The 16,290-nt window shown below is 41.8% G+C and overlaps 1 protein-coding gene across 4 annotated transcripts; it reads left to right on the top strand.

The window, feature by feature from the left end:
* The first annotated feature begins 532 nt into the window (after positions 1–532).
* LOC139461150 (protein FAM184A-like) lies at positions 533–14,008 on the top strand. Of its 4 annotated transcripts, none has more exons than XM_071242712.1 (5): positions 533–671; positions 8,628–8,854; positions 9,267–9,911; positions 10,780–11,130; positions 12,804–14,008. In XM_071242712.1, exons 2-5 carry the CDS (start codon positions 8,753–8,755, stop codon positions 12,945–12,947), a joined length of 1,242 nt encoding a protein of 413 aa, XP_071098813.1. In that variant the 5' UTR covers positions 533–671; positions 8,628–8,752; the 3' UTR covers positions 12,948–14,008. The 4 variants fall into 4 exon arrangements, with proteins under 4 accessions (XP_071098813.1, XP_071098830.1, XP_071098821.1 ...); XM_071242729.1 differs by lacking the exon at positions 533–671 and adding an exon at positions 752–818 and having other exon boundaries at positions 8,631–8,854; XM_071242720.1 differs by lacking the exon at positions 533–671 and adding an exon at positions 792–818.
* The last annotated feature ends 2,282 nt before the right edge of the window (positions 14,009–16,290 follow it).

Below are 16,290 nucleotides of genomic sequence, written 5' to 3'. Positions count from 1 at the left end.
TGCGACTAAGTTTGATATAGTTAAATATAGTGAACGAACATGAGCGGTGACCCAGTATACCCCCTATAAACAATAACGGCATGCTAGATATGAAATACTCGGTCGGTGCACACGTTATAGTAATGTTTGCTTCCAGTCAGTAGAACGCTAAGCTACCGTCAAGACGGTAGAAGGCCGCGGCATTATGTGGAGGCTAGAATGGGATTTGTACATGTCGTTTAGCAAGGGTATTTAGTTGTGTTTACCGGCTACTCTCGGAGTGCTGTACTCTTTCAATAGGTTATGTTAACGCGCGTCACCAGCCTATGGACAATTTTACCGGCTTCACCAATTATAGCACAGCTAGCTACCTGTGATTTTATCTGTGGGAAGTTGGATCATGTCACATTACGTTGTTCAGAAAAGGTAAACACGGACAGGGCAGACGACCCAATCAAATCCAGATGTATTGATTAATTTGTTTACCAAATCACTCCCAGACAGAGTAAAGGTGTTGGACTACAGAACTTTGACAGCCTTGGTCGTCCCAACGTGGTGGAACAGCAGACGACACAGATCGCCTGCCTCCAGGGCAGACGACACATAGATCGTCTGGTGCCGGGGGACAGAAGAGAGTAGACACGACAAGTTCTATGTCGCCTAGCTGTGACACATTCGTCTCCACACACCCGGTAAGATTGCCCTGACTGGCTTCTGAACATTGCGCCCATCGCGACATAATGAATCATGCACATGCTACACACTAACCGTCGTGAGTTTCTGTAATATCGTGAAAAGCCTGAAGCTTCATTTGGAGATCAGATAACCCGCATGCGAAGGTAAGACTGAAGTTCAGAACAAAGCCATTCGATTTCTAAATTCGATTTTATCGCACTATTACCCCATTAGAATATGTTGTGCTATTCACTGCCCCATGGATTTAGAATGTGACACTTTTATTTACACATGATGTGTAAGCGTACTGTTGTACGGATGATCTAAGTCTGTATAATTAACATTCGTGTATGTTGTATTTGTTCTCAAAATTCCTTGCTTTTGAGGTGCGGCGGGATAGCCTGGTGGTTTAAGTGTCAGTTCGTCTCGCCTTAGAGTCGGGTCGATACCCCACACGAGTTAAATGTTTAAAGTCCGTTTCTGGTGGCGCCACTGCCATAAATTATTATAGCAGGTCTGTTGCTTTCTAAATGCGGGTTAAAATCACTCACTCACTATCTATCTATACAAGTAGATTTCCCAACCAACATTTGAACATCTTTAATACAACGACAAAACCCATCACTACTGCATACAAATAAACGAGACGGTGCGAATCGTTATCCCTGGATAACGTTTAGAGGTACGTCTGTGAAACTACTGCATATATATACACGACGAACACATGGGTATTCACCCGTGTGACCTGCTTTTACTGGACTGTACCGATACTGTGGCAGATGTCACGATGCATGTGTAAAATATACCTCGTCATCATCACGCCTTGTTCCTATATAGATGTAGTGAGTGAGTGAGTTTGGCTTAACGCCTCTTTTACCAACATTCCAGAAATATCACGGCGTGACATGCACCAGAAATGGGATTCACACATTACACTCATGTTAAGAATCGAACCCGGGCTGCGGTGTGACGAGCGAACGCTCAACGACTAGGCTACCCAACCGCCTCTATATAGATGTAATCAGTTGATACAAAACATGTCACATGTTACCCATAGTCAAATCTAGATATATAGTAATGCAAAGGTGGGCAATGTTCACACTGTGTTATACATATAGTGAACCTGTGAAGACCCGGGTTAGAAGTGGTCTTCAGCAACCCATGCTTGTCGTAAGAGACGACTAACGGGAAAGGGTGGTCAGGCTCGTTGACTTGGTTGATGCATGTCATCGTATCCAACATGCGTAGATCGATGCCCATGATGTCAATCACTGGACAGTCTGGTCCAGACTTGATTATTTGCAAACCGCCGTCATATAGCTGGAATATTGCTGAGTGCGGCATTGCGGCATTAAGCAACAGACAAACAAACACAAACTTGGGTGTTGTATACATTGTCACTTAGTGATTTACTATTGGCTGCGCATGGGCAGAAGACAATAGGTTGACCATAAGTTATGGTGTAGGAAGACCTTGTAAACGGGCCAATTGGTAATCCCAGCTATGATTCAGTCATTAAAATGCACTTTATTGTATGTTAACTCAAATCGCTCGTAGACTCTATAACAATCTAACAGTTTAACCTAGTCACCCTTAGGCTGTATATACTCCTATAAAAATCGAAGAAAATAAGTGAAAATCAAGTAACCGTATACTGTACCTCATGCCTCAGCTCTTCCACCGCATACCTTAGTCCCGTTTACAGCCGGTTGGTTGGTTTGTTGTTTAACGCCGCACTCAGCAATATTCAAGCTATATGACGGCGGTCTGTAAATAGTCGAGTCTGGACCAAACAATCCAGTGATTGACACCATAAGCATCGATCCACGCAATTGGGATTGATGACATGCATCAACCAAGTCAGCGAGCCTGACCATCCGATCCCGTAAGTCGCCTTTTACGACAAACATAGTCACCTTTTACAGCAGGTTGCTGAAGACCTATTCTACCCCGGATCTTCACGGGTCGTTTACAGCCGGTACCTGTCACAGTTGATTTGACCAAAAACACCAAAAGTCACCAGTTCAATGTGCGATTTATACAAAAGCAAAGTTTCATTATAAACTATAGAACGACTTCCCAGTCATGCTCCGGAAACTAAACGTGACGGACGGACAGCACCAATTCCTATATGTGAGTCTGAGTTGCTATATAACACTAGAACACATCCAATCGCTGAAACAATAACGATCTGTTTTGGCCCATCAGAAGGTCCAATATTAACCATTCACTGAACCAACCAGAGCATAGTTCTTATGATGCCTTGTATAGATATCGTTGGTGAATGCACGTCGGTCAGGCTTGAGTGAGTGAGTGAGTTTGGTTTTACGCCTCTTTTAGCAATATTCCAGTAATATCACGGCGGGGGACACCAGAAATGGGCTTCACACATTGCACCCATGACGGGATTCGAACCCGGTTCTTCGGCGTGACGAGCGAACGCTTTAACCACTAGGCTACCCGACCGCCCCGGTCAGACTTGAACGTTTAAGGAGGGAAATAGATGTGGTCCACAGCTTGATCGTCAACCCGAGTCTATAGTCTAGACATCGTCTCAGTACTTTGGTCAATAATTATTGATATGCATCATAGACGCTTTTTGAAACACATTTACATTGTTTTAATAATGTTTTATAATGTTTAGATAGGTATGGATTAACGTTTTGCATAAACAATTGTTGAAATGAACGTTAGAGTATATTCAGGTATTGAGTCAGTGTAAGCAGAATATGCTTTTGAATCTCACCGGGAATCCTCCTCGAGCTATGCCTGTTAACGCATAACTTCCTCGCCCCATACTCACTGTGTTGTTTACCACCTACGAGTTATTTGAGGTGGTATAATCATACCCGGCTTCCCAAACTGCAGGCTTGAGGACGATCTTATTTCGTTGGGGGTCTTTGTGTTAGCCTTGGATATCACATTCATGTGGAGGCCTTTGTGGATAACGGAAATGAAACCTATATCCTCTTTAGCCCGTCCTCGTACAGCGACAAACTGTGCTACCATGTACATACACGCATCTAAATGCAAATAAAGCAATTTGACGCGAGCAAAGCGTTGTGGTTTCCTTAATCGCGGTCACGGTAAATATATGTACAGCGACAAAAGGTGATTCCATAGGAAGCAGACTTTTCTTAAACTCCACCTGTTCTTTTCAAACGGGTCCGGTTGCATTCATCTTGATCATCACTCCCGACAGGTGAGAGGCGAAAGGTGAGGATTATGTCTAAAGTCATCGAGGTCAAGCGGTGACCCGGGTCACAGTAGCAACAGGTGCTTGGAACAGGTAGCGCGTTACCGCGACAGGTGTGCAGCTCGACAAGGGACACATGTTTTACGGTGGATCTGTCACTTAACAGTGTGAAAGAGAGTTATGGCCATTGCGAATTGAGAGGCCCTGTAGAGTAAATGGAGCGTGATCTGTTTTCTTTTTTCAAAGATGATATGTGTTTTTAAATACACTATCATATGGACGTATTCGTACCGGGCATACCGAACAGTCTTTGGAAGAGGGATTGCTTTTATTTTCCGATCAAGAGAGTCAATTAGGCCACGTGCCATTATCAATCCTGTCTGTCTGTGTTGTAGGGAGTGGGGTGGGGGTGGTTTTGGGGGATGGAGTGTTCCAAATCCCAAACTGCTATATAGGCATCCGGCTTAATTTTTCTTGGGACATTTAGATGGGATTTTCACATAGAATGCATGACCATGCGTGCTCATAGTCTAACTATTTGTCGTTTTGCAAAAAGAAAAAGAAGAAACATATTTCAATATTGAAATATTGGCATCCGCATACCAGATAAACATCTGCTCTGCGACATCCGGAATAACGCTTAACGAGGCTCGCTGTCAGACGTGCAAAAAGAGGGTTGGTACCTTCTAACGTGAGCAACAGGTTGGATTCCTCTGACTTACAAGATGTGATGTTGGTGTCTTTATACATTCTATCTCTCTCGTGTATGTAACGGACATCACAAAAGGTAAACGAAAATATAACAGTCTTTGAAAGGCTTTTAGAAGTGATGCACATAAGGAAGAGGATTTAAGGATGTCAACTTCTTTATTATGAGGAACACAACGTGTCGGAGTATATGCTTACTCCTTCATTCACCTGATATAGGAGTAAGCATATACTCCGAAACGTTGTGTTCCTCATAATAAAGAAGTTGAAAATATAACAAATGAAATGAAAGTATAAGATTGTTTTATCTGATAAATCTGATATTCTGTAACAAGTGACGTTAAACCATAAGTAACTCCACTCTTATCAACTGCATATGAAGCAATTTTTATGTTTGAGAAACATTATCATACATCTGTGTGGCAGTAAAAAGAACTTGAAAGACTAGATCTACCTTCGGTTGCTGAAGGGGAAGACCACACCGTGGTCAAATCATTTCTATGTATCCTTTACTCACTACTCGTGGATGGTTTTATCCGGAACGCCTTCATCGTTGAAAGGGATCGTCCTTTCATGATTGTTTGTTTGTTTGTTGTTTAACGCCGCACTGAGCAATAGTCCAGCTATGTGACGGCGGTCTGTAAATAATCGAGTCTGGAGCAGACAACCCAATGATTGGCATAATCAGCATCGATTCACGCAACTGGGATACGATGGCATGCATCAACCCAGTCAGCGAGCCTGACCACCCGATCCCGTTTGACAAGCATAGTCACCTTTCGGGGCAAGCATGGGTTTGCCGAAGACCTATTCTACCGTAGATCTTCAAGGGTCTTACCTAAATATATATCGTCATACAGGCAGCGTCATAGACTAACATTTAATCTCGGTAAAAAAGTTATCTCACGTATATATATCTCCTTAAAATAAACAGTAACATTTAAATTTAGCCAAGAACAATGCTTACTTTCAGAGCTGAGGCAATTTAGAATTGCTGAGTAATTCTAGACTTGAGTTTGATTCCTTTTATATTATATTGTCTAGGGTTTGGGAGACTGCCATCGTCTTACAGTCTTCTTCATCAACTATGTCCCGTTGGATGTGAAATTAAGTTAACTATTCCCCATTGTCAAAGTTAAGTCTCGCCGTTGTTTGTATTCGGCATGTTTGAACTTGTATAGACATACAGAGAACGAGGGGTTTTATGACGTCTCTGTGTGCATTCCTGTAATGTCACATAGCCAGCGCTGTAGTTGTACGTACAATGTCGCGCCCCGTACACCCGTCTTGCCCCTTGTGACAGTAACAAGAAAGGTGACGGACACGTTGTCAAACACATTACTCGCTCCAAAACCAATATTGATCAGATATTGTATGGGAGATAACCCCCGCCCCTACCCACCTGTAGACTGACGACAACACTATAATCCCCCAGCTCCAGCATACCCCGGTGTAGGGCACGGCAAACGGGAATACATGACTGAACAAAAATAATGTCAGCCCTAAGTAGATTAATTCGCGACTCCGGACTCCAGTAATACGCTTATCCCTACGCCATGGACTAGTTTCTTACGGGCTGTAAACAGTATACTGTCGAACTTGTTTGACAACGATCCAGCTTGGATGTAGGTGTTGACGATGTGTGGGGGGATAGCTGATTCCCAATGTCAGTGGCCAGAGTTCAAGGTAATATATTTACAACATACCACAGTGGAGTTATAACTCCTTTTCGCCTTGTGTATGCTATAAACTTTGTTATACCTATATAGTTCAGCATATATTTAGACGATACCACCATAAGATGGTGTTGAGCAGAATGCTTAATATTTATACTGGTTCTGGATATTCTTGACGTGATGTGCAAGGACCTATATAATACGGTACACACACACACACACACACACCACATGTGTGTGTGTGTGTATGTTATAAAGGTTAGTTTAAAGCGGAACATCGTACGCCTTTCTGAAAAAAGGAGATTTTGTTATACATGTACCCATAACTTTTTAGACTTTAACTATTGGCGTTTATGCGACAACGCCAACATAAACGGTGGTGCTTTTGTTGTAGTGCTGCCCCAAGTTGTTGTAGTGCTGCTCCAATTAACATTACCCAAATATCGGTGATCTGTCGGACGTGTAAACGTTTCTTGATCTATGATCTTTATTGGTAATAAATCCCCTTACAGATACTGACAATTTGATCCCCGGTATCTACAGTTATGCATTATATTTAATATATTGAACAGTCGCCCCTCGTGTTCCGTGTCAGCGGTCTCGCCATACAACACGCCATGGACAGGCCCGTTACTAGAGAGACTATTGAGACATTCTCTGGCGACACGGAAACGGGGTATTCAATTCAATATTTTGAGCAACCACATGGCTCTACGTTGTACTCACGATTCTTGAATTTATGCCGAAGATTGTCACCGCTTGTAAATGGAAGTAACGGTTGCTAAGGTGTAGTCATCGCAGGTTTTATTAGCTGATCTGTTCCGCAGTTTCTTTGTGATCGAGATAAGACTGGCATTATTATTATTTTATCACTGGGGTAGCAGACAAGCCGCTTATTGAGACACTTAAACAGGAACCTAGAGCAAGAAATATATGGAATAAGACATGTTTCCTGAATTGAGTGAGTGGCTTCGAATCCAATATTCATCCCGATTTTGATATTTGGTCTGCACCATACCCTTTCACCAGCATGTGCAACCAGCCTTTAAAACCAACTCACTCACCGACAGTGTCCGTGACCCCTGCAGGACATGTAAACCAGATATATATATATACTACTCAAAAGAAGTCAAGGATCACCCGATTCTGTCATATTACATGGCATGATAGCTTAACTATGATGAAATGAAAGAATCTGGTGGTCCCTAACTTCTTTTGAGTAGTATAGGTACAGCCATGATTGAACAATGATAACATGTCAGTTAACATGTATGAGTGAGTGGTATAGGGGTAGTGTCCTGTCAACAATATATCTATTGTGTGTCTTGTTTTCATATCTTAGAAGATAACATGATACAGACAGCGCCACGATACACGCCTTCCTACAGCAGGTAAAGCCTGGTTGCCCTGGTGTGTCATCTTACCCCAACCACATTGTTCCATGTTCACGAGCCATTTTTTCAAAGGACTTCGAAAAGGACAGTCATCAAATTAGCATACCAGATAATCGCCTCATGTAGCTGTATAGCCTGAAAAACACTCTTTGCTCATGCACCAACGTCGTTATCCTAGTGCACTGAGGTTGTCGCCTCCTAACAAATCAACATACATGTAAATATATTGGCAAATGTTACTGATATATGGTACCTAACGATGATATAACATTATTTAATAAGTGACTTATCATTCTTAAAAATAGCTAGCAAAGTGTATAGGCCCATACATTTTCTGAAAGGACTTTTTAAAGCATGAAAAAAATAATATGAAACGATTTTTACTTTATTTCTTTTGAAAATGTACACGAATTTCTAATTAAATTGTTTAGACACAATGTATATTTCTCAAAAGCAGATGGGGTTGTACACAGAGAACATTTATTCTTAAAATCTACCTGGCCATATAAACTATATAGGTTTTCTTGATTAACGTGCACATCAATTCCCGGCACTCGGCCTGCTGTAGCTACAACGCATAAGAACATTATGGGATATCACTGTCGATTTATTTCCAGTAAGCAATTGAACGTGCCAATCCCAGAGGATTAACTATAATCTCTATTACTAGCAAGAGGGATTAAAGTGTCCCCAGTGAAACCAGTTGCACCGTGTAATGCAATTCACTTCACAAAATACAGGATCAAGAAAATATAAGATTAGGATGCACAGTCGATACGTCCAACTAATCGTCTTATGGAGCGGCATGGTTTACCGAAAACGTCACATTAATCGTTCTAGAAGTCAGTCACTCTGTTCACGAACAGTGCAGTCAGTCATGTATAGGACTTTATTCAATTATATCCTGGAAGGATGAGATCCAGACCTGAGGTCACGGCGCTTTCAATGACAGCGTCTTGTCAGTTTGCTCACCAATCTAACTCGCTCCTTCATTTACAGCAGTCTCAGTTATGGAGTTCGGCTGAAGATCACTGAAGAAGGTGCAGGAGTGTCGCGGAGAAGGGCATGTTGTTGTTTGACGACGGAATAACGGCCCCGGTGTTGTGACAGACGAAGAGGACAACATGGAGAAGCAGAGGAGGAGCTTTGAGTTCCGGATGTCAAAGAAGGTGGCGGAGCTGACGCAGGTCGTGCACATGCTCTTCACGCGCAATCATGAAAAGGAGGTAACAATGTAACGAAAAAAATGTAAAGATATCTATACATCGGGTAGACATAGATTTTAGTCGATAGTTTGTTAAGAAAGGTGGAGAATATCACTACGTTTCTGTCTGTGTGTATGTGTTCCGTCGGCTTTCTTGAAAAGTTCATCAGGGCGCAATAAGGTACCCTAATGGTTAAAGCGTATGTTCCATTTCCAGTCTATTCGCCCATTGTGTGAAGTCTTGGTGTTCTCTCCCTGGTCCCTGGAATCTTGCTATACACGGCGTAAAACTATTCTATAAACAGCAACCTTGTCTTAGAACAGAGTAACACACAGGCTTATTATAATATGAACGCGTAGTTAGCCAGTAAGACAACTTTGTTTGCGAAATGATAACTGTATATTTAAGTCTAATGTTCTATGGTTATCTTCAGGTTGAAATTGATGCTGTGAAGGAAGCATATGAGTTGGAGATCCAGAACATCCTAGAAGACGCCGGGAAAAGGTTGTCGACCCTGCAGTCAGATTTGGAAGACATGCGATCCCGGGCTGGGGACGAGGGCGAGAAGATGCGAGAGGTGATGAAACAGGAGTACATACTGCGGGAGGCGGAACTCGCCAGGAGGCTGGCGGACAGCGAGCAACTCTTGGTCGACGAGAGGAAGGAGTGCCAGAACATCCGGGACCTTCTCATCAACGCCCAGAAGGACATTGAGCAGCTACGCCATGGAGTCGCAGAACAACTTAACTTAAAATCAGACGAGATAGCAAAGCGAGACCGAGAGATTGAACGGTTGCGCAAACAAGTGGCACTTCTTGAAAAGGGAATGAAGGATTCGGAGAAGGAGACAAACTCGGCTGTCAGAGATTTCGAGAAGAGCAATGAGAAGTTGGAGACTGAGTTGACTCACATGCATGAACTGTTGGAAGAGAGTCATAGGGTGAAGGATCAGTTGTTGGCCAAGGTCAAGGTATTGGAGACTGAGTTGAAAAATCTGAAGCGAGACTTCAACAGACGCGTCACAGAAACTGTGGCTAGTCAAGTAAACAAGATGCCCCGCAGTGCGCCGTCATATACAGTAAGTAACCACTGCCGACAGATGAAACGCTGATTGTAGCCAGTTTTAAGGGTATATATTCAATTATGTCACTGATTACGTTCCCGTTCTCAAAACTATATCCAAATATTGTCTCAATGTATTACTACTCATACTCTGTTATTATATCGTGATGTAAGGCGCCTCAATTCGTGGAACCAGGATCTGCTGATAGTTGGTGTCGAATCCGAGTTTCGCCCAAGTTATGACTGTCAACACTATACCCTTGGGTTTTCCAAGCAGACAGGCCGCGATATATCTGATATTCTATTACAAGTGGCGTTACACCATAAGCAACCCCACTCTTATCAACTGCATATGAAGATTTTTTTATGTTTGAGAAACATTATCATAAATCTGTGTCTCAGTAAAAAGAACTTGAAGGACAAGACCTACCTTCGGTTGCTGAAGGGGAAGACCACACCGTGATCAAATCATTTCTATGTATGCTTTACTCACTACCCGTGGATGGTTTTATCCGGAACGCCTTCTTCGTTGAAGGGGTCGTTCCGTCATGATTGTTTGTTTGTTGTTTAACGCCGCACTCAGCAATATTCCAGCTATGTGATGGCGGTCTGTAAATAATCGAGTCTGGAGCAGACAACCCAATGATTGGCATAATCAGCATCGATCCACGCAACTGGGATACGATGACATGCATCAACCAAGTCAGCGAGCCTGACCAGCCGATCCTGTTAGTCGCCTCTTGCGACAAACATATATAGTCGCCTTTTACGGCAAGCATGGGTTGCTGAAGACCTATTCTAGCCCAGGTCTTCAGGATTTCCGTCATGATTGAGTGGTACAGGACTTCTCAACTCACTCCTGTAGTACTGTGTTTGTTTTATAGAACCACAACGAGGAGCTGGAGCGACTACGCCGGGAAATACAGCGTTACCGCCTGGAGCTCAGCAATAGGGACTCCAACTTCAACCGTGTGTTTACCACGCAACAGCCGGTCATTGTGGATCCGAGGAGCGCTAAGTCCGGGGCAGGACAGTCACCTCAACCTAACAAATCTCTCAATCGAAGCCAAAGCAACCTCAGCCATGGTCAGTCAGGGTCTGTGATTCAAAATGGACTTGGCCAGCCAGTGTTGGTAAACGGGTACACAAAACCCGGCTCTCGGAACCACAGAAACACCGCAGTCCCCACAGGCAAACCCCACTTCTCCAGTACCATACAAACGTACTACGAGGAGGTAAGCCCTAGGTGCTTGGTCATTCACGTGAGTCCATTGATAGCAGTATACTGTAAAAGTGTTATTATTGTTTTGTAATTGTGAATTATAATTTTTATTATTATTATTTTTGCTTTATTATGGTGTCTTCAATCTTATATGGTATATCGGAATATAGGAATCCTATACCCTAATAAGTGGTCTGACACAACCTCCACCTTACCAGTATTATCTGGCTTTTATATATCATCTTACAAAATCAACATCCACGACTGTACACTTTCGTACGAAAGTGATTTACCCCTGTCTGTCTTTGTTGACCCGAATATGCCTTTTTCATCTTTCAAAACCCCAACGATTGCCTATGTTTTTGTGTCAGGGATGAAATCGCGAATGTTTTCGTTATCTGGTCGACTAGGTCGTCGCCTATGCATGGTTAGTGAAGCTGTACGAGATAAGAACAGCGATCTGATTGGATATCGCGTTTTCATTACAAGGGGCACAACTCGTGATCTACGCGAGGTGGCACCAGTTTAGAGCCAAGAAAAATGGCCTTGATGTGGCAAAGGTCGAAAGTAGGCTTTGATATAGGCCAGTGGATACGCTTGCCTCGGGAAGATGAATATATATTTGCAGAGCTCCAGATAATTTGTATATACCCAAAATATATGACCATTATCCAAATAATTTAAGTTGCTTGCGTACAAATTCGGATTAAAATATGAATAAAACAGAATAGTAGAACAACACTGTGCGTAATTACTCAATTTATTTTTTTCAAAGAGCGTACCTATGTTTCTTTACGCATATTTATTTACTGATCCAATGCATCGCGTATGCAACAACTAATACAGTGAATAATGCATACAAAAGGCTCTACGTCTAATAAGACATGTATAACACTGTTGTGAGTGTATGCGACATGTTGCACACTAGGGGCAGCACACAAAGAGATATAAAGTAGGAGTCATCTGGAACAAAATTTCAACAGCATTGTGTTCACATAATTTGGGGGAAAATACCAATTAGTCTGGACCCAAGCGTGTAAAAATATTATAAATACCCAGTGAAAACTATCAATACCGAAAGTGAATGATTATTTGTGACTAACTCCTCAATACGTGCATTTTGTGGGGGAACGTTCTAAATTAAGATCAAGTTCGTGTTTTGTTACACCAATTTGTATTCACATGTATTTAATTTGATTGTGTTAAAGATATTCGAGTTACAAACTTATTTCCTTTTAGTCAAAATTCAAACTTCATGATACGACAAAATTCTAACTCAGCACTATGGGGTTATATTGACAATAAAACGTAAAAGCCATTGGTATCGACTAAATGAAGAATAATTAAAATATAATCAATAGCCTTTAAATGAAGGATTTTATTGCAAAGCCTTTGTAAAGTTCTCGGTAGTCACAGAGATATCGATGTAATGAGATAAATAAATCCCATTCGCATACAATATTGGCCTACGTGCACCATTTAGTGCCTCTCGCATCCATGAATCAGAACTGAGGTTAAACAAGCTGAAGATGTTGACGAAATAATTTTTATTCCCAACAAAAACAAATATAAGACTCAGTACATCTCTGACCTCATGGAGAAAAGTAGTTTCTCATTAAAATACATCAAATTTAAAGAGCAGCACAGAACGACTGGTTAATATGTTCGTGTGTATTTTTGTTCCAGCTGAACCCAAGCCCACGGCCAAACTCGGCTTCCAGTCAGTTGCCATCCATAGCTTCCACAACGTCTTCCGCCGAAGGAAGGTCAAGGTCACAGAAATTTTCCAAGCCGAGGCCGCTTCCAAAGGAAATGCTCTTTTCAAAATGACACTATAGGACAAGGTAGTTACCACCGAATGAATGACATTTACAGTGACATACTGCGCATTTGAAGACTTCAGTGAGTCCAGTCAGGAAGGCGTTGTAGCACGTGACAAGGGTGAATATGTCTGTCACTGAAACTACTGTTTGTGTCGGGTGACGTAATAGCTATAGAATTATGTCGAAGCATACGAGGATTGATGTTGATATCCAAAAAGCAGTACTGTGATAAGTATGTACTATTACTAGTATGTCGGACACTGTTGTGAACATACCATGACGGCCATTTCTGTGACGCTATACACTGATACAACGCCATACGCTCGTGATGCTATTCCCTGTGACATTGTGACACTATGCCCAGTGCTACTAAGCCAGACCACACTTTGATGCTATTCACTTCTGTGATACTATGCCAGACCTCAATGACGTTGTGATGCCACGTCACTCGCCACTGGGACATCTTCACTGTGGGGCCAAGTCCGACAAAAACTGTTCAATGTGATATCACGTCAAACACTACTGTGACGTCATTTACTGTGATACCACGTCACACTCTACTGGTCCGATATTCACGATACAACACACCATGTGACGTCATTCAATGTGATACCACGCCAGCTGTTATTCTGGTATGCACCGTGATCTCAGGCTCGGTTGTCTCGAAGATAGTTCATCACAAGAAACCAGTGTAAACTTACGATGCCAATGACTTCTCTACTTGACTGTAAGACAGAAAACAAAATCAGAAATACAAATGCTATACAAAACATGTATATTACATGTAATGGTACACTTATGGATTTTATTTAAATAAAATATATGTTTTTATTCAAATTGTTGCCAAAAGGGAATTGAATTTGATGAAGTTTACGATGGAGATCGCCAGTAAGCCCCCATAGTATTCCAAGAGTATTCAATACATTCTGAACATGAGCCCTGTGTGAGGTTACGAACATCACAATTTTTCAATACTCTTCTCATTGCTGAGACTCAAAATTTCAAAGCCTTTGTGATTAAATGTGTGATTATTTCGGAGATTCTGAAACAATTATTGTTTGGTGACTTCTTTGAGAGGCATTAAAAACTTGGAGTACTAAGTAAGGATGCCATATATGGTTTACAATTTCTTTATTACAGTTAGGCGCGACGTTTCTGTGGAGGTTCTAACACCGTCAACACTTGCTTGATATCGGTGTTGGAACCTCCACCGAAGCGTCGCTCCTAATTGTAATTATGAAATTGTTCATCCATATATTGTATCCTTACTTATTGTTTTGTGTCTTACGGCTGGATGGTGTTTTCGCGCGTGATGCCTAAATTCGTTCTATATGTGAATTCCAACATGTCAGCAATCGCTCACCAACACTCTCGTAATATGTCCCACTTCAAGCATGGAAACAGACTTTTGAAAACTTGCTTTTGGTAGTGGTGTTATATTTCTTGAAAACATATCGCCACATGAGTAAGTTATGTTGTTCAAAGAGGTTATGGTTATGCCTATATCTTACCGATCACCGACACTGTGTGACATTAACAATAAAATCCACATCCGATATCTTTTGATATAAAAAGGTGGAAAGGGGTTATCAGAATGTATCCTCGGTTGCTTAACAGATACGTCATTGTATGCCAACTGCGTAGATCGATGCTGATGATTTTAATCACTGGATTGTCTGGTCCAGACTCGATTATTTACAGACCGCCGTCATTTACCTGGAATATTGCTGAGTGCGGCGTTAAACAACAAATCAAACCAAAAATACGTTATTGGCTACATCCAGCTGTCAAGTCTGGACGTGATGCCCCGCATCCTAGTGTTGAATGTACACCGATGTGTTGATGTTATTGAGCAAATTGATCAGAACTACTGGTGCCTCATGATTCAACCGTGTTTGGTCAATCAGGTGATGATCATCCACTGGTCTAGTGAATTTAATTTGGATGAGCTACAACATAAAAAAAAACATCATGATAAACTGCCTTTGAAGTATCGGGAAGCATCGATAGTTTCGGTTCAAACTGTGTTTGGCTGTTAGATCTCAGCATGCAATTTGTGTCTCGTTCATGCGCCTAGTGTTAAAACGCCCAGATCGCCATGCGGTAATATCACTGACTGATGTCACGATACGTAATCACACATGCAGGACAGTCTTGTATTAGGCGTATACTGCAAAGACATCGTAACAGTTATTGCTCCTATAAATACGACAAAATGTGGGTTTTTTAAATAAAATGAGTCCAGAAATGGAGTACATACTAAATTATTGTAATTTTGAGCATATTAATACGGATGTGGTTGAAAGATTGTTGATGCAGTTTGCACTAATTACCCATCAAAATACACTCGATTGGACTAACAGCTCTTCCAAGCTGTCAATACTGTCTCAACTTTCTGTTGAACACAATGACTGTGAAGCCTTAGTTCCTGTGTTTACGTGGCATTTGTAATGTCTTGGTAATAAACCAACCACTATTTTTGTACATACTTGATATTTATATAATAAAGCATTTTTATACATTCGATATCTTGTTTCCTCTTCACTCGAAGACCCGTGAAGATTCCGGGGTAGAATAGGTCTTAACCAACCCATGCTTGCCGTAAAAGGTGACTATGTTTGTTGTAAAAGGCGACTAACGGGATCGGCTGGTCAGGCTCGCTGACTTGGTTTATGCATGTCATCAATCCCAATTGCGTGTATCGATGCTCATGATATTAATCACTGGATTGTCTGGTCCAGACTCGATTATTTACAGACCGCCGTCATATAGCTGGAATAATGCTGAGTGCGGCGTTAAACAACCAACCAACCAAACCAATCTTCACTCGAAAAGGGCACTGCGTCACCATGAGTGAATCGAGGGGGTAGCTGAAGCAGGATATGTAGTTACAAAATACCAAAGGAACAACACTCACGCCAAATCTGCGCTGCCAAGTCATGATAATTAACTGTAGCACCGTTAATAGCACCATTGTTCATAAAAAGTAAAAAACGGTATCATATCTCATATTATTACCTACGAGGGCAAACATATCGGGGTTCATAAAATTCTTATGCGCCCAAGGGTCATTTCACGTCACGCGAAACAGTGTATAGTTTCCGTCATCCGAATCTTATTGTAACGTAAGGTCGGAATGACGTCACACTAGAAACGACGTCATAGCTGAGGATTGTTGACGTCATTCGACAAATTGTGGTTCCGCTGCTGTTGCGACTTGCTGGTAAAATCTTCTTCGGTAATAAATAGAACTTTATATTCGTATTCATGTCATGCTATGCCAAAATTCCGGTATTGAGACACTCGTGTCGTAAACATAGTATGACATGAACACACATATAATATCCTCT

Source organism: Haliotis cracherodii, unplaced genomic scaffold, assembly GCF_022045235.1.
Source record: "Haliotis cracherodii isolate W230 unplaced genomic scaffold, xgHalCrac1.p SCAF_1, whole genome shotgun sequence".
Classification (NCBI taxonomy): domain Eukaryota; kingdom Metazoa; phylum Mollusca; class Gastropoda; order Lepetellida; family Haliotidae; genus Haliotis; species Haliotis cracherodii.
Note: the sequence above shows the minus strand (reverse complement) of the source record. Positions and strands in the feature narration are given on the sequence as shown.